Source organism: Rutilus rutilus (genome assembly GCF_951802725.1).
Source record: "Rutilus rutilus genome assembly, chromosome: 19".
Taxonomy (NCBI): domain Eukaryota; kingdom Metazoa; phylum Chordata; class Actinopteri; order Cypriniformes; family Leuciscidae; genus Rutilus; species Rutilus rutilus.
The window spans coordinates 6,496,977-6,522,525 of NC_140232.1; the positions used below are offsets into that span (position 1 = coordinate 6,496,977).

At 39.3% G+C, this 25,549-nt stretch overlaps 1 protein-coding gene across 1 annotated transcript in view; it reads right to left on the reverse strand.

The window, feature by feature from the left end:
• LOC311278501 (GTPase IMAP family member 9-like) overlaps positions 1 to 24,178 on the reverse strand; it is a 48,527-nt gene extending 24,349 nt beyond the window's left edge. Inside the window, exons 1-3 of the mRNA XM_084389396.1 lie at positions 24,037 to 24,178; positions 22,577 to 22,727; positions 2,871 to 3,713 (exon numbers count right to left, since the gene is read on the reverse strand). Of these exons, the coding sequence (XP_084245522.1) occupies positions 2,871 to 3,713; positions 22,577 to 22,643 (910 nt within the window). The 5' untranslated portion in view covers positions 22,644 to 22,727; positions 24,037 to 24,178. The remainder of the gene's footprint in view (positions 1 to 2,870; positions 3,714 to 22,576; positions 22,728 to 24,036) is intronic.
• Between the last annotated feature and the right edge of the window lie 1,371 nt (positions 24,179 to 25,549).

Genomic DNA, 25,549 nt, shown 5'->3' on the forward strand with positions numbered 1-25,549 from the left:
TCGACGACTGGCTGATTCTGGCGGAATCAGAGCAGTTAGCGGTTCGGCACCGAGATATCGTCCTCGCTCACATGAAGAAATTAGGGTTGAGACTCAATGCCAAAAAGAGTGTGCTTTCTCCACTACAGAGAACCACTTTCCTTAGTGTGGTATGGGATTCAGTCACGATGCGAACCACTCTATCACCCGTTCGTGTAGCTGCTATCCTCACAGCCACAAAAGAGTTGAAGCTAGGCCAGTCATGCACTGTGAAACAGTTCGAGAAACTATTGGGCCTCATGGCAGCAGCGTCCAATGTGATATCCTTTGGCCTACTGTACATGAGACCCTTACAGTGGTGGCTCAGAACCAGAGGGTTCTCCCCGAGGGGAAACCCACTTCGTACGATCAAGATCACGCGGCGGTGTCTCCGCGCCTTGGTTATATGGAGGAAACACTGGTTCTTATCCCAAGGTCCGGTGTTGGGAGCTCTTTGCCATCGAGTTGCGATCTCGACAGATGCTTCCCTCACCGGCTGGGGAGCGGTAATGGAAGGCCGCTCAGCTCAGGGTCTGTGGAGGAGTGCAAGAGGAGATCTTTCTTGGCACATAAACTGCCTGGAGATGATTGGCAGTCTTCAATGCGTTGAAACATTTCCTCCCAGATCTGAGGGGCCATCATGTGCTTGTCCGTACAGACAACACATCGGTGGTCTCTTACATAAATCATCAGGGGGGTCTCTGTTCGCATCCACTATGCAAACTGGCGCACCGTCTCGTTCGCTACTCAGGGAACTAGGGTTACAGTCGTAACCTGAGACGTTCTTTGTGCCATGCAAGATTTATTGTATAAAGATTTAAATTATGCAAAAGAAAAGGTATGAATCTGCTGTTTTTGTCAATTTTAAGTTTTAATTTAAAATGTAAGCGATTTTAATATAAGTACATAGATAAATATTTTACCACTAATATATAATCTATTTAGAAGTAATGCATTGAATACGTTGTTTAAATTGTGTTTAAACGTGAATACGTCTATTAAAAAGTGTATATGTGTACAAAGAGAATTGTACAAAAACTTTTTAAAAATAAAAGTTGTTGATAACTTCTGGTTTTGAAATACAAATAGTGAGTAAATGTGTTTGTGGTACAGCCGCGGATCAGTTGCGCACTGCAATCGCAGCATATGTGAAAGCACTATAGCGTGCTGCTCCTGTACCGCATACGCACTGCAACACGCACCGCATACAGTGCGCAAATGGAGTATGTGTGAAACGGCATGATTCTTCACATGCTCGTCCTTGGGGAGTGAAAAAAAACTGACTTTACCTTCACATTGTAGAGTACAGCGTCTTTTCGACATGATGCTATCCAGTATCCACAGGAATCAGCTGCTGGTTTGAGGTTCAAGTTTTCCCTGGTGTCTGCATGCGCAATATGCTAATATTCCGTCACAACGAAACGGCTTATGACTCGTTTGAAAAAACGATTCATTCAATTGACTCAGAGTCGACTCTTACTTTTGAAAGACAATAACTTTATGTACGATGCACTTTCAGATTTAAAACTTTGCAGGATGTTTTCATTCACTTAGAGCTATGTTACACACTACATGAAAGGTCATTTTCAAAAACCCATATTAGGGGCTTTCCCCATGCTGCCTTGAGCACAGCGCGATTTTATTCACGCTGCTAGGCAGCCTGGATACCATGGACCAGATTTTCGCCTCAGCTAGGGAACCAATCACAGAACGGGGAGGGAGCAGCAAGACGATGACGACATAACCGCGCGCGCGATCTGCTTGCAGTCGTCGAGATGGATGCTGAGGAGTTGAAGAAAATAATAGCTAGTGGAGATTGTAAAGTTGTCGACAATACGTCATCAAAAATCAAGTCCAGTGTGTGGGAGAAATTTGGAGTTATATGAAGAAAATATTGTGAAAGGCTTTGCTGCAAACATTTTCGTGTTGGATAGCCGCAAATGTGGAACTTCATCCCTGAGGAAGCACGCAGAAACTGTGGTAACAAAGCAGTTCTATCGAACGGTATTTTTCATATTTAACACTGTTAAGTATGTGTGGTGTGCAGGGGGTGTTTGAACCCAAAATGGTCAGATGTAGGCTAGACGAAATTGCGTGGCATATAGTGTTGTAGTCGCGTCTGTTCGATTGGTAAAATGTTATAAGGCTACTCAGTTTTGTGGTAACGTTAGCCATGTTCTTCATGTATCGGCCTTTTGACAGCTTCGGCTGAAGTTGTCCTTGTGTTAATTGTCGTGTAATAACTTCTGTATGACCTGGCAATAAACATTTTTGTAAGTGTGTCTATAATGTGATAGTCTAAACTGATTTTATTTCGGGTGTCGGTTCTATTTTAAGCGGGTCGGGTGCAGATTTTAATTAGTGCTGCTGTTGGGAAACGGGTCGGGTGCTGTTTTAAGCACTGCGGGTACGGGCGGGTGCGAATTTACAAAATCGGGCCCGTGCAGGACTCTGGTGTACACATAAATCTCTGACCCATCGTCGTCTTCTTCATTGAATATCTGTCGCTCTACGTACATCATCTGGTATAATTGAAACGATTGGCTATGAGCTACGTACAGGCGCATTTGATAGACATTTGTAGCGACCAATAAACGGCTCTGGGCATTCGTAAACCACGCCTCAAATACGAGAAAATGAACATGTGGTTCCCAGACCACGTCTCAAAGAGAAAGAGGTCTGACGTTAGCCAGGCTAAATAGGGGCACTTTAAATAGAAAATACTCAGCAATGGTGTTGACTTGTGATTTTGCACATGGTTTGTCTTAAAATCATATTAAAACATCACATAGACATATAAACAACATAAAAAAAAAAAAAAATCACCACAGGGGGACTTTAAAAGTTCTCACCTGCTTGAGTTGGATGTTCTTCTTCTGTTGTCTGTTGTTTCTTCTGGCTCATTTCCCCACTTTTATCCTGTTTTTGTTTCTCCTGGCTCGAGAATGGCAGACCTTCATCAGTCGTTTTCTTTCTTTGTCTGACATATTCATGTGTTGCAAACACAGCATGTGTTTCTCCTTCCATTGCAGTGTTCATTTCAAAAGTTTCCTGCGACACTTCTTTTTGTTTCTCTTTCTCTTGCTTTTCTAGTTTTTTTCTTTCTTTTGTGCTGCTTGTTTGAGACACTGAGTACATTTTGTTATTGTAATAATCATTATGTTTGAAGAGTTCATCAATCTTCATTATAAGGTTTTTGATATGAGTTTGATTAATCCCATTTTCACTGTTGATCTCATATTGTTCTCTGCAGCTATTGACTAGGCCCTTGATTTTTTCACCAAGTATAAAGGCCTTCCCTTTTTCTGACATTTGTTCTCTTCCAATAAACTGCACAATTGTGAATTTCAAAGCTTGAGCTCCAAAGATCTTCTCAATTTTCTCCACAATGTTCCTCTCGTCCTTCTCAAAGTTCTCGAGGTTGACGATGAGCAGGAACATGTGAGGACCAGGATCAGAGAGATTCAGACTCTTCATCATCTGCTTCTGCAGCTCTTCATCAGTCAGATGATCGTTGAAGAATCCTGGAGTGTCGATGATGGAGATGTTTCTGTCTTCTACTCTTCCGCTCTGTATCTCACTCTCTTTGGTTGTGCTCTCTTTAAACGCCTCTCGACCCAGTATTGCATTTCCCATTGAACTCTTTCCAGCTCCAGAGACTCCAAGCAGCACAATCCTCAAATCATCTGCATCACCTGTCAAACACTTCATATCATTAGCTGCAGCTCTTCATGATCATGATAAATGCTTCTAATATTCTAACAATTTAATCCCCAATTAATAACATTGACTCTGGTTTTCTACTGTGTATCATGCACAATTTCATGCCATAATCTGGCGTGCTGTTTTTACACCGATTGGTGGATAGAGTCATCCCAGCTAACACAGGGAACATTGGCTAACGTTCTGCCAAGGTTCTCTCCAGTAAAATTAATACGTTTGTTCAACGTTATCTGGTGAACGACCATCAGAACACAAATGAGCACGAGACACATTGTCGTCAACACCAAACATCTACTTCCTCCTGACAAACAGGAAGAAATCAATTAAGAACAATTACATATTTTAAGATATAACACCTAAAATGAACCTTCGTAAGTAATTGATAGGGCTTTTTAAGAGTGTTCTTTTGAATGCTCTGTTATAATGAAAATCATTGGAAATTAATGTATGGTAAAAATGAAAACATGCTGAAAAAGTAAAAAGAAAAAAAAATCTGTTAATGTAATATTACTGAAAAATGAATAGACTCTGCTTACTGTTCTTGTCCTTTGAGAGTGTGAGAGAGAGTCTAATTGTCCCTCAGCAGCAACTAATCTCACATTCTAGTTATTTATCAACATTTTACTTAAGAGGCATTAGGGATGTGCCATTTTCCCCACGATTAATAAACTTGTGACAACACCGGTGTTAACAATTACACCCATATTTTACAAGAAACAATATTTGTCAATGACGTTCAGGATCTGCAGCTCTTGTTTTGATCTCGTTAGATCTTTCTTTTTCTTGGAACAAAACGAATGCGTAATGTTGATTCAATATTACTCTTAATGAATAAACAACAATAAAATAGTACAAACTTTGATTAACAAAATGAACAACTAAGACTGATAAAATGGTATCCCTACATTGTATCAAATAAATGAAAGGTAACACTTTAATGCTTTAGTAGATATTTGTTATTAGAAAACACATCAACAATAAAATAGTACTGTGGCGAGGGGGGCGTGGTTTAGCGAAGTCTGTAGCGGGAGAGAAAGGAGGGGGCCGAGCGGTGAGTAAGTAGGTCAAGTGCAGATGATGAACACCTGTGTCTGATTGCAGTAATTGGCGTGGAGAGACTGCATATAACCTGGGAGAGCGAGAGATATGGGAAGAGAGTTTTGGACTGGGACCTCACGAGGACGCTGACGTGGAAAGAGAGCAAGCTGAACGCTGAGATTATTGTTTTGTGAGAAGCTGTGTTTATCACGGTGAAGGCGCTTTGTGCGCACCTTTTGTTTTATTGTGAAAAGAGATAATAAAAGTGAGTGTCCCAGTCAGCAAACCCCTGTCTTCTTCCTTCCTACACAAACGAAACTACGAACCTTATTACAAGTACAATGACAAATTTGCTTATATTAAACATACATTTATTAACAAAATTAATAAAATGGATGATATGCTAGGCTATACCCGCATCCTAACACAAATAAATAGAAGATATTTGGATTTTCCCCTTACATAAAAATGAATGCTTAGATTATTTTATTTTTTTTATGAAAACACAACAACAATAAAACAAAGACAAACTCACTTATATTAAACGAAGAAATGCAACTTTTATCAACAAAAGTTCTCTCACCATCTTCCTGTCAGTCATCGCGCCTCACGCTAGACACGTGATTTTTATGTTCTCAGCCCCCTCTCAAAATGTCCAGTTTTGCCCTCAACATCTTTGTTTTTCAAAACATAATAAATGTCTGATTCCATAATTTGCACTTCCTTACAGTTACAGTACAGTATGTGTTCACAGATGAGCTGACACACACACCCACAACCCTGGTCCTGGAGCACCATCAACACTGCACGCTTTGTGTTTCTTCCTACTCAAACACACCTGATTCAACTCATCAGCTCATTAGAAGAAACTCCAGGACCTGAAATGTGTGTGTCAGACAGAGGAGACTTTCAAAATGTGCAGAGTTGGGTGTCCTCCAGGAGCAGGGCTGAGAAACAATTTCTCTTGTTTTTTTATGTTTCAAAGAACTTGATCACATCGAATCTGCTATGAAGCTGTTTAATTAATTACATAAAAAGGTAATTTTTTGTTTGTTTTGTGCACTGTTAACATTTATTTTATGAAATCGCTTAATGTTGCAATGTTAAGTGAATTAACTTAAAGAGAATTAAGTTTTCATTTCTATAGATGCTGGGAGGATGTAGAGAATTGATGGATGAATAATTTACTATAGTGCCACCTCGTGTCGGGCAGATATCTCAGACAGAAAATTAAGAAAGGACTTTATTATTGACAGCAGTTTGATGTTGCAGAGGTTTATAAATTAGAATTTTATAGAGATTGATCTGAACAACTGTTCACCATTGTTTTATTAAAGTTCCCCTGTAGTCAATAATTGTATCCCTTAAAACTCATCTTTGATCACCAAATTACATATTCAAAAGTTTTTTACTGTGAATTCTTTTCCTTCATGCTTAAAATAGCTTGAATGTAACTCTACATCCTTGCTTCATTTACTATACGTGGAACTATGAATATGCAAATTAGCCCCGCCTCCACTCACTCGCACCAGCTCAGAGATCCCCACTCGGTCAAATTTACTGTATTAAACGCTGCACAATTGCAAGGGGAAATACTGGTTTAATTCAGCCATATACGTATATTTAAAGCAAAAACTGATTCAGAAGAAGTGGAATGTTCACTTTCGACTCAGTTTTCTGCTAAGAAAGTACACTTTCATGACAATATTTTTAAAAACACTTAAGTGCACTTTTTAAAAAATGCTCTTTGTAATAATGTCTACTTAAGTTTTACTTTAACATTTTAAATAATAATTATTTTATAGTGTTTTAAATATAAGTACACTTATTTTGATGTATTGACTAATACACAAAAAAAAATTATGGAAAATGTAAAACATGGAAAATAATTTATTTTAATTTCAACTCAAGTATGTTGTCCAAAATGTATTTGTTAAGGTATTTTCAATGTAACGCTTCACAATTCAGTTTTCAAACCATACAATGCAAATGCAAAAATGAAAAATTGAAACAAGACGTTCATTTTTTTTTTTTTTTTTTGGTGTAGGCCTACTTCATCAAGATAACTTTTCTGAATTGCTAACCATTTTCTATTTTTCCATTCTGTTTATTTTTTCTTCTTTCCTCAAGGTATTTTTTCTGACTTTCCAGCTTCTTTGGAACATTTCCATTCACATACTGAATAGAATAGAGATGCTGCTGGAGAGCTTCTGGGACATTGACCTAAACAGCACTTTCCAACAAATTAAAAAGAAAATTGGTGACAAACAAATTTGGTTTTATTGTTTTTGTGCCTTTGGAGTTTTTGTTGTTGTTGTTGTTGTTGTTGTCAAACTTACATTCATTGTAATGCTGGAGAAAGATTATAGAAGAAACCTTTTGGTCCTGTTTAATGTTGGTGCTAGTAAAGGTTTAAGAGCTTAATAAGTAACAAGGTGCGGTAACACTTTACAAATAAGCTCTCATTTGTTAACATTAGTTAATGTATTAGCCAACATGATCTAACAATGCGCAATTTTTTTTACAGTATTTATCCATCTCAATATTTGTTAATACAAATATAGTTTGTTAAAGTTAGTTAATAAAATGTATAGTCATTGTTCAAGTTAGTTCACAGTGCATTAACTAATTTACACAACTTTTGATTTTAATAATGCATTAGTAAATGTTGAAATGAACATTAACTAAGACTAATAAATGCTTAAAGTCTTATTCATTCTTAGTTAATGTTAACTGAAGTAGTTAACTAATAAAACCTTTTTGTAAAGCATTACCCAAAGTTTTGAATCTTAGTGTTGTACATCACATGATACTTTTCTTCACATTTTGTTTGTATTAATTCATGGGTTGTGTGTGTGTGTGTGTGTGTGTGTGTGTGTGTGTGTGTGTGTGTGTGTGTGTGTGTGTGTGTGTGCTTCTGAGATACTGGTAATCCCTACGTTATGGGGACCAAATTACCCCACAAGTATAGTAATACCAGTAAATTACAAGGAAACAATTTTATAAATCATACAGAATGTTTTCTGTGATGGATAGGTATTTTGTATGTGAAAGTGAAAATGATTGTGCACATAAGCCTCATTGTCCTCCAGACTCTTTCTAAATGAGAGTTAAAGTGTTATAACTGTTTGTGTGTATAGTGTTTCTTGGGTTTTTCTTGTGCATCAACAAACAGGATTTTGTGTATTTATTTTAGAGATTGTTTTGTCAGTAAATGTAGAGGGTTTCAGTTCAAATTTGTGTTGATTGTAACTAGGTTATTACGAGATTTTTTAATTAAAATTTGAAATATACTAAATTGCAACTTTATTATTAGAAATATGTAATTACAAATGTATTTAATTATATACATGTATATTACATTAAAGTATATCACATTAATTGCTTGTCAGTACATTTGGAAGTACACTTTTACCATATTTCAAAGTACATATAATAATGTACTACAGACCCACTTAAAGGGATAGTTCACTTTGAAATAAAATTTTGGTATGTTTTAGCTTACCTCAAGGGCATCCAAGATGTAGGTGTCTTTTTTTCCGCAGTAGTTTCAATTTTGATATTTTTAGGTCAAACCGTTCTTGTCTGTCAGTCATATAATGCAGGTCTACGGTCACTGTCTCAAAGAGCATGCACAAAGTCCAAATTAAAACAATTCCCCATCGTCCAAATTAAACAATTCCCCATCGTAAGTACACATTGATGGCCTAAGACACGAAACGAGCGGTTTGTGTGAGAAAACGAACAGTATTTATATGGTTGTTAGCTCTTGAACACAGCCGCGTCCAAATGATCTGAGGGCGCGGACGGGTATAGTATACACACTAGATTTCGCCTTGGCTACGGATTCGTTCCAATGAACTGCAGTAGCGAAGGCGACATCTATGTATATATCTATACCCGCCAGCGGGCGGGTATAGGAATATACACTAGATGTCGCTTGGCTACGGTTTCGTTCCAATGAACTGCAGTAGCTAAGGCGACGTCTAGTGTATATATATCTATACCCGCCCGCGCCCTCAGATCATTTGGACGCGGCTGTGTTCAAGAGCTAACAACGATATAAATACTGTTTGTTTTCTCACACAAACCGCTCGTTTCGTGTCTTAGGCCATCAATGTGTACTTACGATGGGGAATTGTTTAATTTGGATGATGGGGAATTGTTTTAATTTGGACTTTGTGCATGCTCTTTGAGACAGTGACCGTAGACCTGCATTATATGACTGACAGACAAGAACGGTTTGACCTAAAAATATCAAAATTTAAACTACTGCGGAAAAAAAGACACCTACATCTTAGATGCCCTTGAGGTAAGCTAAAACATACCAAAATTTATTTTCAAAGTGAACTATCCCTTAAAGTGTATTGTTAACTGACATTAAATGGTAAATGGACTGCATTTATATAGCGCTTTCACAGACCTATGGCCACCAAAGCGCGTATATAGCCTCACATTCACCCATTCATTCACTCATTCATACACTGACGGCGTAGTCAGCCATGCAAGGCGCCATCCAGCTCGTCGGGAGCAGCTGGGGTTAGGTGTCTTGCTCATGGACACCTCGACACTTGGTCAGGTGGAACCGGGGATTGCACCACCAACCTTCCGGTTTGTAGACAACCTACTGTACATGAACCACTGAGCCACTGCCGGCCCTCAAATTAAAGTATACTTTAGTTCACATTAATTGCTTGTCAGTACATAAAGCAGTGCACTTTATATTTCAAAGACACTAAAGCAATTCTAAAACTATATATAAAGTTGTATTAAAGTCCCACTTAAGTCGTCATCAAAATCTCACTCTTAATTTCAACTAATTGCATTTAATTTGAACTTAAAGGCACAATATGTATTTTTTTTGCTTTAAAAATATAAAAAATCACTATATCTGTTATATATTTTTTAAAGTTGTGTATTTACATTATCCCGACAGTTCCAATTAACTTCTAAATCCAGAGAAATTAATATTTTAATTCGAAGACACGGACCGTGTCTTTATTTCCGTTTTGTCGCCGTCAATGCCGTCATATCCGTGTTGTCTCTGGTTTCCGCTCGTGCTGCCATGGCAACCAGAGCTGTGAACCAGAGCCCTCTGATAGTAACCAAACTGACGCGGACAACTGTGTAGTTCGCAATGTCTATTTGCACGCTGTTGTTGTTTCGTTCAAACATTATGGACCATGGCAAGCAGACTTTGGATAAAAAAGGAGAACTAAACCGAGAATCAATATCAGCGCTGTGTTTTCGAGATGCCGAGAGCTCCCATAGACAGTATAAACGAGAGCTCCACGTCCGAGACTTCGACAACTCCTACATGTACTTTATTAAACAGGTGAGCACATTTACATAAAACTAATCAATGTTATATAGTTCAACAATGATAAAATGTTAGAATATAATCTGTATGTTAGTTATTCTAATGTTCAGTTTACTGCTTACAGCTTACTGCTAGTCTCATACAGACAAACTAACGTTAACACATACATTTCAACACATTCAAATGCAGTTTAGAGTGATAGTGTAATGTTAGACCAAGTGAAACAGCGCTGCGTTACCTCACAAGTTTAATTTGTCTAATAAACTGACCTGTGAGTAGTAATTCTGCGTGTAGTTCAGTAGAATGAAATGTCCATATTCCTTTTATATCCGTGGGACTCGCATCGCGTTTGGAGCTGATAGCTGCTCTTAGCAATCCCGCACTGCTTCATATCACAGTCATGATAAAAGCATCGATGTATTCAGTAATCCATATACATTATTAGATCGGTCGGCTTGACGTTGACGACAAAATCCATAATTCTTAGCAAATGTTGCGTCATCAAACTACGCCTTTGTTATTGTAAATAGGTTAGCGACCCCTAGTGGAGAAAAATCCCATACTGTACGTTTAATCTGTGAAACATTTGAAATAAATTACATAAAATAAAACATTGGGTCAACAAAAAAAAATATGTTAATGTTTTCCACTAGAATTTTTACGTTAAAGGGCCTTACACACCGGGACGAATATCGGCGCGCGTTATTCGCCAGCGTTTTTCAACGCGTTTTTTGTGTTCACACCCAAGCGATTTTCGCTGACGATGAGCCGAGTGAACATGCAAATTCATTCCCTGACATTAGATGGCGCGATTGTCAAACGTTCGTGGGAAAAAGTTACAAGCCTATGTACATGAAAGACAATTAAGTAAAATGAAACTCACCATCAAGGCCCATTTGCTCTGCAATACCACTCCATAACAGTTCTCTTTTATCAAGATTTTTGTAGTCGCGTTTGTCATATAGTTCTTTATGTTCCGACACCAACGAGGCCAGCAGCTCTACATTCATCTTGCCTTGCATCTTCCTCGTCTTATTTCTTCCCAGCAGTGTAGACGCTATCTTCTTCGCCTGTATGTGTGCTCGGCAAGACCGTTTTGTGTTTGAGCGCCCCCAAGTTGTGTTTTACTGTAACTTCAGAAGCTCCAGACACGTGAGCAAAAGCGCCAATCTCATTGGTCGGATAGTTTTTGACGCGGCGCGTCAAACCAAAAAAACGAACCCGAGGCGTTTTTTTAAAAATGACGCTTTTACGCGTGGCGTTTTTCGCGTCGGTGTGCACACTCACATTGGCGCCCTTTGTTTAGTCATGAGGCGTTAAACGTCGGCGAATATCGCGCGCGAAATTCGTCCCGGTGTGAACAGGCCTTAAGACTGCTAGCAGAATTACATTAATTCAAAGCGATGTTTTGAGTACAGTGAATTACCTTTTAGGCCACAATAAAACGCATTTCTAAGTAACATGAACTTAATAATTTTCAACATGAATGCAAGTAATTAAGTTGATCCAACATAATGTTTTAAGTTAGGTGAAGAAGTTTTTTTGGCCACAATAAAACACATTTCTAAGTAACATGAACTTAATAATTAAGTTGATCTCTGCAAGAGTTAAGTTGAGCCCTTTTGATTTGATGTTGATTACTCTTTTAAACATACATGTAACATTCATCTTAATATATTTCCCTTTCAAAACATTTAAATGAACTGTATTACCATTACTGTCCTTTCTAATACAACGTAAAGCATACATTTTCTTAGAAACTAACCTGTGTACTTATCACTTCAAATCAAACATTCATTTGAAATGTATGGTCAACTACACTGTCATTGGACAGGCGCGCACACGCTGTTAACGATATAATTGGCTGTAGAGTGTGACAATCTGTCAATAAAAATCAGCCAACACTTTTTTGTTCTCCTCCGATCTACACTGATCTCATAAATTGCTTCTGTGAAGTTTGAACACAGAAAACATTTCATCACTGGATAGGTTTTGTTCGTTTATTTAAAGTGTGGTTTATGTCAGCTGAATGTGCGGAACGCTCTTCAGAGAAGATAAGGCAACGTTATTTTAGTACAATTCACACCCAGCGGTAACTCAGGGGGAAAAAAATCTCTGAATGCTTCACGTGAAACTTCGGTCTTCCGACCTATTACCATCGTGTCAATTCTCTATTGATTTTGATGGTAATATCAATTTTGATTAACGTTAATATGCGCGAGGGAGGGAGGGAGAGCAAGACAGTTTGAAGACTGTGAGAGTGCGCGCGCGCGGCCGGAGTAGGGTCTCTTCTCTGCTCGTTCTCTCAGTAACATGATGCGCGGGCGCCTACGAAATTTGGAAAACTAAAACGGAATTCATAGGGCCCTACATAACTCCGACTGGTTTTGAGCAAAGTATCTGAACAAATAGTGTAGCTACTCAATCAGTGATAGGCTACAGCTACTAGCTAACTTTACCTCGGCACACAGACTAACGTATACTATCAACACTGCTCAAATTTCAGAGTAAGGACTTCCAGGTTTCGGTATTCGGTTACAGTAACGTTAGGCTATCACCAACAGAATCCTGAGCGAATGCGAATATGTGTAAGCATAAAATTACTTACCATTCACCACATTACGCTTCAGCGAGTTTCAGCTGTGGCCAGAGCCACACTCGCCTGGCCTTAAACATGCGCACGGAAACTGTGGGCCCTTTACACGTCATCAAATAGTTTTTTACATTAACAGAACTTAAAATTAAATTAATTTTTGATTAACTGAAAATGTTAAACTCTGACAAGTCATGATAGTATATTTAATCAATAGGCATAATTTGTGTGTCATCCCAGCTCAATAAAATAACAATTAGGCTACAAGTAAAAAGTCTACCAGTATCTCAGAACTTGATTTTTTATTTCACAACAATATATATATTTAAGTAATGACTAAAGGTCCTCTGAATTAGTTTTTAGAGTGAATATGCATTAAGTGCGTCAAAAACATTACATTTAATTCACACTTAAGTGTATTTGTTACGTCCTTAGGGACGTTTAGGCTGCGTCCGAAATCGAATACTTCCCTACTATATAGTATGCGAAAAATAGTACGCGAGCAGAGTAGTATGTCCGAAATCATAGAATTAGAAAAACAGTAGGCGAGAAGTACCCGGATGACCTACTACATCCGGCGAGATTCTGAAGTGCGCATACGATGGACACTTTACTATCCCATGATGCCACGGGAGAGGAGTTGTCGTCGTTATATTTGAAAATGGCGGAAACGGAGACGCGGCTGTTTTCAAGTGTAAGTACTTTACAAAACCCTTTTTTGTTTATTTGTGGTTAAAGTGTATTTGTTTAACGTCATATAAGTAAACGATTGACTTGTTAAAAGTTTAAATAATGTAAAGCGAGGGTACAAGGGTACAAGTTTGTGAATTGGCTGCAAAATGACAATTTTATCATCATTATTATTATTACCGAACAGAACGAGCTAATGCCTGTCAGCTAGGGCTGGGCGATTTAAATCGTGAGATTGTTATGCGCATCTCGTCAGTAAAGCCGGTTCCTTGATTAGTAGTAAATCGCCATCACCTGCTTTCAGATGGAGCGGCATTTACTACAAAGAGCCGTAGTTAACTGACAAGCTGAGCCATATCGCATTAATGCTATATAATGCTAATACTACTAATCAAGGAACCGGCTTTACTGACGAGATGCGCATAACAATCTCACGATTTAAATCGCCCAGCCCTACTAGTTAACACTGTTTTATTTAAACAACGACGTTGTTTCTCAGTTGAATGAGAGAGTTATAAAACTTTTATTTTTTTATTTTACAACGATTTTATTTCTCCTTTACCAGTGTTGATATGTAATGTGTTGGCTACGTAGCAAGCTAAGTTACTGTTATCAAGTGTACCTCAACTTGTCCATGTAACATTAATATTAATATAATTAATATTAATAGGTTTTCCTTACTAAAAATCAACATCAGTGTCATTGTTCAGAGGTTTGTGTGCGAGCAACTGACTGACGACTCTGAATTGTGAGCACGAACGACATAAAAACGCAGGCGAAAGCGGAAAGAAGAACTAAAAACATTGCTCTGTTTGTGCAATCAGTGGAACGGCTCTTTAAATTTTCGCGCTGATGTGACCGCGCATGTTACGTGACAATACCAACATTGTCCGGAGATCCATCCATACTACCCGTATTCATACTATATAGAACGTACTTTTTTAACGGTCGCGAAGTACGTTCTAATTTAAATGTAGTACCTACTCACATAGTACGCGATTTCGGACGCAGCCATAGTGTTTTTGGTGTGTTTTGTGTTTCTCTTTTTGGTCTATTGTCTCTCTTTCACTTTCTCAGGTTGTTGCTGATTGGCTGTTTTGCCTGTCAGTCATTCCTAATGAGTTGAGTGGGTGTGCCATGTGAGGCGGGATCCTCATCATTCTAATGCTTGACACCTGGAGAAGCCCTACACATGCTACTGCCAGCGAGGAGAGAGACTTTTTGTTTGGTTCTGTCTTATGATGTGTTTTGTTTCTTTTTTGCTTGATTTAGTTTTAAGTATGTAGAGTGTCATGTTAATCGTGCCTTGTTTTTGATTGCCCCAAAAACTTCTTATTTGTGAGCTCTGAAAGATTTAAACAGCTCTTAAAAGCTGGGTTAAGTGGGAAGGAGGAGAGGGGATAGGTAAGACCGTCACGTGACATACATTTACACACTTAGTTGGATTTTTGTCTATATACACTAGGTTAGGGATTCGTCTAACAGAGTTACGGGATGCACGGAGATGAAAAAGGTATGGACTTATCTAACTCTGGAGGATACAGTGAATAAGCTAAAGTGTTCAGGTGCATTGTTGGCGCCTTGCTATTTTGAGGCAACAGAAATAGACTGCGCCATTGACCAACTGAAACCTGGTCTGAAGTCAATGCAATATATATTTTTTTGTTATTTAATGAAAGCGTTAGTAATGTGCGCCTATAGGCGGGTCCACAACGCGCGTACACTCTGCTTATTAAACACTGCAGGGACGCACAGCAGCACACAAATATGCCAATTTTTTTTAAATAAAAGGATTACAATGTAAAAGATTATTATTGTGTACATAAACATATGGTGGAATCCGGCTTGTCCCGTAGATGGTCTGCTTCCACACTTTTACCTCGCGCACGAGCAGATCCGTTTGCGCTCTGGAGACGAGTTTGGTCTTTCCACTATCAAATTCTGTCATGTAAATAGTGAATCTGCCATGGCGTGAGCGCAACTGGCATTTAAAGGGAATGGGAGATGAGAGTCTGATTGGTTTAACGCACGTAAATCCCATAACACACCCATACTCATTATGAGAATAGGGACAACCCCTTTTAGACCATTTTTCCGTCGTTAAACTAGCAAAAGTGGATTCGGACATGCCCTAAGTGAACGTGCGCCGTGCGCTTTAGACCATGCTCTTAGATCTTTAAAGTAGGGCCCTAAGACTTTTACATGATTAAAAGGCATCAGATCATTGCTAATGCTAGATGGACTTATAATCACACAACGATTCCACAGCAAAGCCCGCTTCCAACTTCATTCACGAGACATTCCATCCATCCGCCAACACACCACGTGATTGGCCGCCCAAGACATCAATCCAGACACAATGAGACCGCCAGCCAATCAATGAACCTGGGAAACCTTTTATGCCAGCAAACGCCCCAAAGGAACACAAGTAGCCTCCAGACTCTTAGTTGAACTGGTGCTTTGATATAAAATTTAATAACCCGTCTAAGAAACGATAGAAGGGTTAAATTAATGATTGATGGTTCGTTCAGGTCATGTCTTATAAGTGCATATAATGCTAGAAACTTGGGATTTCACCATCTCACTTTTAAACTAATTCTTTCCTCACTTTCCTCATGAAATCACCACATGTCATTAGTATTGATTAATGTTCTCATAATGTTGGCAGAAAACATTCTTTGAACAACATTCTTTAAACAATTTTAAACATGTTTATTGCTAGTCTTGCAAAATAGCTGTAGCGCAAGTGATTCATGTGCAATGTATCACTTGCTGCTCAATTTAATCAGAAAAACCACTTGAATGGTACACAGAGTGTGAATTTGTTTACTATAGAAAAGATAAATGTATTTAAAAGTTTGACTGACCAAATTAACTGGCTTGGTTTGGCCCAAGCCCAAACATCAAGCTACGCCTATGTTAGGGGTGTAACAATACATCGTTATATCGAGATATCACAATATAAATATGAGACGATATGAAAATATGATGATATGAGAGTTAGTGTCACGGTGGGTTGCAGGAAGGCAGACGGAGACAAGGATATGTTTTCCAAAACGAAGGTTTACTTTAAACAGGTAAGCAGAACAGGTAGCAACACACATCTAAATATAACAGAGATCGGACAAGGACTGACAGAGCTTAAATACAAACACAGATTACACTGATTAACAGAACACAGGTGAGACAGATGACGATGATGACTATAAACAGGTGATACAACTGAACTGATAATGACGTATCCTGATAATTATAGGCCCATAGCTTTGACATCTCACTTATGCAAATGGATGGAGAGGATAATAGTTCGCAGAATAACACATATATTGGAACTGAGAGGATTGCTGACTAACATACAAAGTGGTTTTTGAAAAGGATGATCCCCAACAGACGCTCTAGTTAGAGTAAGTAATGATGTGGAAAAGGCATTGAAAATGAAAGAAATAATGATAATAGTGTATTTTGACATTGAAAAGGCATATGATACCATGTGGAGGGAAGGACTGGATTATTGGATTATGGACTATTTAACAGGAAGAAAAATTAAAGTTAAGGTTGGATCAGAGGTTTCTATGGAATTAAATGTAGACAATGGTATTCCCCAGGGGAGTGCAATTAGCCTGGTACTGTCCAACATAATGATAAATAATATTTTCTCAAACTTGGATGGATGCATCAAATCAGCACTATATGCGGATGATGGGGCTATTTGGATGAGAGGAAGGAATGTGTCATAAATAGTAGGAAATATAAGGAAAGCGATTAGGAAAGTAGAGACGTGGTCATATGAGTGAGGGTTCAAGATATCGATAAGCAAATCTTGTTATACGATGTTCACAAAGAAGCGCAAGTGCCAGGCTGAAAAGTTAACATTATATGAGCAGCCAATGGTGAAAGTAAATTAATTTAAGTACTTGGGATTATGGTTTACATAAGTGAGTAAGTGTACATAGAAAACACACATAAAGCACTTGGAAACTAAATTAAAAAAAGTTATAAACCTTCTGAGAGCTGTGGCTGGATGTGACTGCGGTGCAGATAAACAGTCGTTAATTAACATCTATAGGGCATGCCTGAGGTCATCAATAGATTATGGTTGTGTAGTTTATGGAGCAGCGGCAAAAACAATATTGGAAAAAAAATGTATAAATTACAGTATAAAGCATTACGTGTATGCATCGGAGCTGTTAAGACAACCCCCATTAATGCAATACTCATAGAAGCAGGAGAGATACCACTGGAGTTAAGAAGAGAGAAATTAGCATTGGCGTATTGGATCAGATTAAAAGGAAGTGGGAAAGAAAACCCAACAAAATAAACAATACAGGAATGTTGGGAGTATTCCAAGTTTCAGGGGCTTGGGTATGGATGGACAAGGGAAAAAAGAGTGAGGGAATATGAAATGGAAGCCTTAGATTTCACCACGGCCAATCCAGTTAGTAATGTTTCACCATGGCTTTTTCCAGAAGTAAAGGCCAATATTAATATCCAGGGCCCTCATTTATCAATGGTGCGTACGGACAGATTTGTGCGTAAGAACAATTTCACGCAAAGTGTGGGATTCACCAAGTTGTACTTATACGTAGAAATGTGTGTAAATATAAGCACACCTCTGAGCATGCTTACGCAGATAATCTAGTGGTAGAATAGCGACACTACACATAAAAAGCATTTAAGAGTGTCACAGTAAGCATTAAGCAATCCACATATGTCCTGTGTTTCCTTTAAAACACTCAATTTATAATTTGTCTAGTTTTAAACACGATGCTTAATTGGTGTCAAACCCTATAAAAGACAGATGTGAAATATATTTGTCTCAGTGCAATGGCTTATCTTGTGTTATTGGAAGACTTGGCAAACAATGCGCTCCGCAGAGAGCGCGTTTTCCAAGATCGCGCTGATCTGCTTGGCGAGAGCACAGAGTGGCTTCTAAGTAGGTACCGCTTTCCCAAAAATGTACTGCTGTATTTGTGTCGTGATTTAGGACCAGTGTTGGAGAGAGAAACAAATCGCACGAAAGCCATTCCCGTGCACATCCAACTCCTGTCCACCCTTGGATTTTTAGCTACTGGCACATTTCAGCGTGAGGTTGGAGACATATGTGGTATATCCCAGCCATCAGTGAGTAGGATCATGCCGGCAGTGTTGGATGCAATTATTTCCTTGGCCCCAACCTACATCCAGTTCCCTTATTGAAATCCTCAACAAGCCGCAATAAAACAGGACTTTCATGCCATTGCTAGATTCCCAAACATAATTGGAGCTATAGACTGCACCCACATCGCCATAAAAGCACCATCAACCAACGAATTTAATTATGTAAATAGAAATGGGTTTCATTCTGTTAACGTGCAAATAATTTGTGATGCAAATTTGTTGTTATTAAACGTCGTTGCGCGGTGGCCTGGAGGAACACACGACTCGTTCGTTCTGCAGAATAGCTCTGTGGGTGTGCGTCTCCAAGAAGGCGCTGTTGAGGATGGCTGGCTCATTGGTGAATTTAAGGCTACAACATGTTTAAAATGCTATTGTAGGGCTATGTACAATTACTTAAAACTATTTCATCATTAGGTGATCAAGATTACCCGCTAAAGCCATGGCTAATGACCCCCCTAACCAACCCGAGGACCGAGACTGTACAACCGTGCCCATGCGCGCTCAAGGAGCACAGTTGAGCGCGCAATAGGCCTGCTGAAAGGACGATGGCTGTGTCTGTCAAGCACGGGAGGGACACTGCAGTATCAGCCAGAAAAAGCATGCAAAATCATCATGGCTTGCAGTGTGCTACACAACTTGGCCATCAGACAGGGCATCCCTCTGCAGGAACCCCCAAGACCAGACGGCCCTATGCCCGATGCAGTGCCCCTGCCACCTCCTAATGCCGCTGGCATTCAGACAAGACAGAGGATCATACAGACATTTTAGGTAAGTCTGGCCATTGGTCGAGTGCAGAAACATTTCAGCGATTTCATTTTGTGTTTTGCAGCTTCGTGGAAACAAATAACTGAAATCACATTAGTCAGCGGTTTATGGTTTATTAGCAATTGTATTTGCGCAAGAGGCAATCTGTTTCAGAGACTCGTTGATTTGAATCAATACATTCGTTATGTTGCTCAGTTGATCAGTTTTAGGTCATTAATGGATTTTGTTGTTTCCTCTTGATTTTGTAGCACCGCCTCACTCAGCACTCTTGGCGCACGGCGCATGGAAGGGGCAATGGATGGGCCCGGCTCCTCAAGCTCCTCGGGCACAACGGGTGTCGCTATTAAGGAAACACATGTTCACATTAATTTAATTGAGTTTATCCTATGAATGATTTCATTAAAAGTTTACAAATTGAAATAAAATGTATGCAAACACAATATCCTATTCCAGTTGGTTTATTTTACCTTCACTTTGGGTGTTAGATGGCCCGGTTTGTTCTGTCGCAAGAGCATCAGTGTCACCGTCCTTAGTAATCCCGGACAGAGCCGTGTCTCCGATGATGCAGGCTATGCGGTTATCCAATGGGAAAAGTTCCGTTGTTGTCTGTCCTCCTCCAGTTGCGGACACTTCTCGTCTGTGTGCTGTGACACGTTTTTTAGCCAATACTTTAATATCAAACCATTTTTTTTTTATTTCTGGGACAGTTCTCTCCTCAGACCCAACGGAATTAACTGCATTGGTGACATTCTCCCATGCAGCATTTTTTCTTTTATTTGTAATTCCTCCTGCAGTGAATGAACTAAACAATATCTGTTGGTTGGATTCAACTTCATTTACAAGTATCTCTAATTCTGTGTTTGTGAAGTTCCTCTTCTTTGCTCTCTTTGCCATTATTGCAGTGAGGAAAAAACACAATCACGTAATTTTTAAAGGGAAGTGTTGTCACCATATATGGTTAATTGGAGGCGTTTCCGAATGCTAATGACCATGAATGTGAACGAGCATGGTACTTACGCACATGTGGTATTTATCAACAATGATTGCTTACTCATGTGCGTAAGAACTGCGTGCGCACGTTTGATAAATGCGGATTTTCTTGTACTTAGGCACATTCTAAATTTCATTCGTTGGACAAAATATAGAACCTTTTCTACGCACTGTTGATAAATGAGGGCCCTGGAAAAGAAAAGCGAATGGAGAACGGAGGAAGTGGGAAGTGGGAGTTAAAACAAGCATTTACATGACAAAACAGTTATTATAATTATTTAAAAATTTACACAGACGGATCCAAGTACAAACAGGAATGTGTGGGAGTTGGAGTTCATATCCCAGAATTTGAAATAAATCTCTCCAAAAGACTATCTGACCGGTTAGCAGAAATAGCGGCAGTTATTATTGCATTACAGTGGGTTGAAGAGGTCAGACCTGATAGGGTGGTACTATGCACAGACTCTTTAGCTATCATAAAAAGCATACAGTCAATGACATCGGTCAGAGAAGACCTACTAATAGAACTTTATCACAGTTTGCTAAGATTACATTGGGGTGGCATAGATGTTCAGTTTTGTTGGGTGCCAGCCACTGATCATTGTATAGATCAGTGGTGCCAGCACATGAGGGGGTTAAAGGGAACGAGATTGCAGACAAACTGGCTAAAGAGGCATCGCTAAAGGTAATAACAGTTACAATTCCACTAGGAAAAGGCGAAGGAAAAAACGGTCGTTAAGAAGAAAGGACTTGAAATATGGCAGAAATGGTGGGAGGAAGACAGGAAAGGAAGGAGATATTATAAAATACAAAAATTAGTCAGTATAAAGAGTTACATGGAAAGAACCAGGACAGAGGAAATTGTAATGACTAGACTCAGGGTGGATCACACAGGGCTGAATGGCACACTGTTTTTAATGTCATAAGGTGGCTGACATTGGATTTCCATTAATTTGTTGCCCTGATTCCACGCGCTATGTGCGAATGCACTGTGGGCTCACTCTTGCTCGTATCCAAGGTAAATCATCAACACTATCATCCCTTACATGTGTTTTATTTAACTGAATACATAATCAGCTAAAACGCATGCGCAGGTCTCTTTACTTCCTGAACAAGTGCGCACCCCCAAGTCCGTGTTGCTTTCACATTCACGCGAACCGCGGCACGGTTTGGGAGCAACCGAACTCAGACCACCTCCTCCAGGTAGTCTCGGGTTCGGTACCCCAGTGCGCACCCGGGTCTGCACGACAGCGTTCACATTAGCGATTTTTCACGCGAACTGTGCCCCGTTCCGAACTAAACTGCCAGTGTGAAAGCACCCGTGACAGTTAGTAGCCTATGTAAATTCTGTCATTATGTACTCACCCTCATGTTGGTTAAAAACAAAATTATTGTTCAACTTCCAATTTTTTTTATGAATCTTGAGAGGTTTTTGTCCCTCTTTTGGGTTTAAAGGAACACTCCACCATTTTTTCATATTAAACTATGTTATTCCCTTAACTAAGACGAGTTGATGCATACCTCTCTCGTCTCAGTGCGTGCAATCAATCGCTCTGGCGCGCGGCGACACTTTGATAGCACTTAGCTTAGCCCAGTTCATTCATTAGGATCCAAACAGAGATGAAGTTAGAAGCAGTTACACGAGTAGTTACGAGAAGTATGGTGACAAAATAAAACGTGGCGCTTTTCTAAGCGGGTAAAAAGGATAACTAAAATGTATGGCAGAATAGCACTTGGGAGCACTTCGACTCGGCTGTGCTATTCCGCCATACATTATAGTTATCCTTTTTACCCGCTTAGAAAAGCGCCACGTTTGATTTTGTCTCACCATACTTGGTCGTGTAACTACTCGTGTAACTGTATTTAAATAGGGAAAACGTGGAGGTGTTTGGTCGCTTCTAACTTCATCTCTGTTTGGTCCCTAATGAATGAACTGGGCTAAGCGCTATCAAAGTGTCGCCGCGCGCCAGAGCGATTGAGTGCACGCACTGAGACGAGAGAGGTATGTATCAACCCGTCTTAGTTAAGGGAATAACATTGTTTAATATGAAAAAGCGGTGGAGTGTTCCTTTAAAGTCCATTCCTCTAAAACTTAAAAAAATCCAAAAATGTCATAAAGGCTGCAAGGCATTGCAAAAATGATCAATTGAGTGTTACAATCCAAATCCAAGTCTTCTGAAGAGACACGATGGCTTTATATGATGAGCAGAATTGTGCAAAATCTAAAGAACTGCCTGAGCAAAACGTGGCTCAAACCTGCATAATGCAATATATTGACTCACATGTAAATGAAGGACGATCGCCCATGCTGTTATCACTGCTGTCAGAGTCACTCTGGTGGTCATGCATTTTTACTGCCTCTTAATAAGGTACTCAATCAGTGACGTACCCTTCAAAACAGGATCAGTGACGTACCCAGTGACCCTTCAAAACCTACAGAGAAAGGGTGACAAAAATCAGGATGAGCAAAAATCTAGATAAAACAGCTTGATTAACTCAAATGGATTCACAATTACATTGTCTCTCCTGTCTGAGAGTGTAAGAGGCTTGGATCTGCGACAGCCAATCAGAACTGATCATTATTTAATTTGGTTTAATAGCCCATTGAAGAGCTACTGTTAATGCACGCCACTGAAACGTACATATTATTGATTGTCCTCGATGTTCAAAAGTTCATTAACAATGTATCACAAACATTTGATCTAGCCATTGTTTGTTTCATTAATACACAATGCTGTAATAAACCAGGTTTTATTTTTCTTCACATGCTGAAGCAGTGTACTGCGTCTTCCGGTTATTGCGTTCACCATGGCTGCCTGTTAATTATCACTGGACTACTTCGCTCTCGCATCTCCCAAAAGTTTCTTTTTCTTTTCTTGATTCCATTTTAATGGCTTAATTAAATTGTTATAACCAATTATTTAAAATGTAATTATTTAAGCAACCATTTCTTCAAAGGTTAAACCAAACTTTTATTTTGACGGGTTGCCGTGTAGACCTTTGAGTCTCTCTGTGTTTTATGATATGATGATAGTTTTTTTCAAATGAAGCTAAAATGCTGCTGAAGTGACTCTCAGAGCGGCTTTGTTGATGAAGTGCATTGTTGTCATCATATAGGCTGAAAATATCGTGAGCGTGATGCGTGCCTCAGTGTGTGTGTGGTAAATGAAACAGCGCGTCTGTGCCATTCATTCACAGAGACAGGCAGAACATGCATGATTCCTATTTAAATAGTATTTATGCGGTTTAATATTGACAGACACTGGTCTAAATCGCAATTTTATTTAAGTTTACTGACCTACTTTTCATCTAAAGGTAAGTAACCACCGGAAGTGCGAGTACACTGCTTGACGATTTCGAACGTTCCGAAACCAGGAAATGAGATAAAGGCCAATTTCTGGCTAAGCTGCTGCAGCGTAAAATAATTTACAAAAAAAGAGCAAATGTGACATGGACAAATCTTACAATATTTAGAAGTTGTTTGTTATTCCAAACTTTTTGCTTGTGTGTTTAGTTTCGGTTTCCCTGCACCACTAGTCTAGATTACCATCACAACTCCTAATACAACTTAAAAATGCAAATTTATAGTCCAACATTTATGCAGTCTTGATAGCTAAGTTAGTGTGTTTTGCCTCCGAATTAAAGTGGAGATGCCTACACTTAACTGAACCGATCCAATTTATCTTAAAACTAATTGTGTAACACAAATAAAAGAACATCATGTCATTTATTTTACACTTACCTTATACACAATATGTCTCCTAGTTTTTTTTTGTTTTTTTTCAGAATCGCTCCGTTTTTGTCTGACTGTATTAGAGAAAGAGAAACTAAAACTACTTGCGCGTTAAACTGATGTTTTGTTACAATTCGGGAGTTTCAGGTGTGGTGCCCATAGACAGTATAAGAAGGGTGGTGCCACAGGTGTGGTAAACAAATGAGTCCTAGGCTGCGTTCGAAACCGCATACTTCCCTACTATTTAGTATGGGAAAATGAGTAGGCGAGCGAAAAACATGGCGAAAAAGTATGTACGAATCCAAAAGAGTAGGCGAGAATTACCCAGGGGGGCAGCGTTTCATATTATGTTGAAGCTTCCCCGGGCGCCGCCATTGGCTATCAGACCATCACCTGCTGTTAGCATCCCATTGACTCCCATTCATTTTGGCGTCACTTTGACAGCGAATAACTTTACATCTGAGGCGTTTAAAGACTCCATTTGTCCATCATTTATTTCTAAAGAAACACGAAAATGTATAAAAGGCTCCATTACCTTGTATCTTACGTTATGGCCCCGTAGAAGCAGTTTTTGTAAAAATAGGCTAACGATTGCGTCATACCCACGCGACTCTCTGTCGCACAGTAGAGATATTACCTTATGGACAGGAGGAGAAGCTTGCGCGCAATCGGGGGGACGTGGAGGCAAAATGGCAAAGTAATTAATCAGAATACTTAGCAAAAGTTTCTCCTGCTCCAGCTCATGGACACCTCCTACTCACACTCTCCGTCTCTGCAAGTTTCGGAAGGGAATGATTCAGATTTCGCTTGGCACAGCTACTAGAAGACAGACGGGTTGCTCACGTCACATCTACGTCGTCAAGCTCAGTGTGAGTCTGCGCAGTACGCTCGACCATCAGGAAGTTAGTGCTTCTAATTGACTTCACTTTCCTCCGTTGAATCCAATGGGGTCGCTGTGTCCAGTTTATATACTGTCTATGGAATTACCTGGGTGATGTACTAATTATCGTGAGATTCGGACTTAAGTGCGTTCGAATATGCCTACTTTCCTACTATATAGTAGGCGAAAACAGTACGTGAAGGAAGCAGTACGTTCGAAACATCAGTATTCACAAAAGAGTAGGCGAGAAGTTCCCGGATGGCTTACTGCTTCCGGCCAGATTTTCGAGTGCTCAACCGCTGAATACTCTTCTATCCCAGGAGGCCACGCGAGAGGATACGTCATTATCAAAAATCGCAGAGATCGGCGACGCGGGTGCTTTCAAATGTGAGTAATCACGGTTTCTTGTGTTAAAATCGCATGTGTTGAACTACTGAAGAGTAAACTGTTGAATTGTTGAAGGTGTAAAGACGTTACACAGTATAGTTGTGATTTTGCTGTAAAAACACGTTTTATTATGTATAACGTTAGCTAACAGGGGAGCTCCAGTAAGGAAGGACACGTAAGTTATGTTTCTAACGTGGATTTACATAAACCATATACATCTTAAAGACGCTTATTTTAAATGTCTATTTACATCTG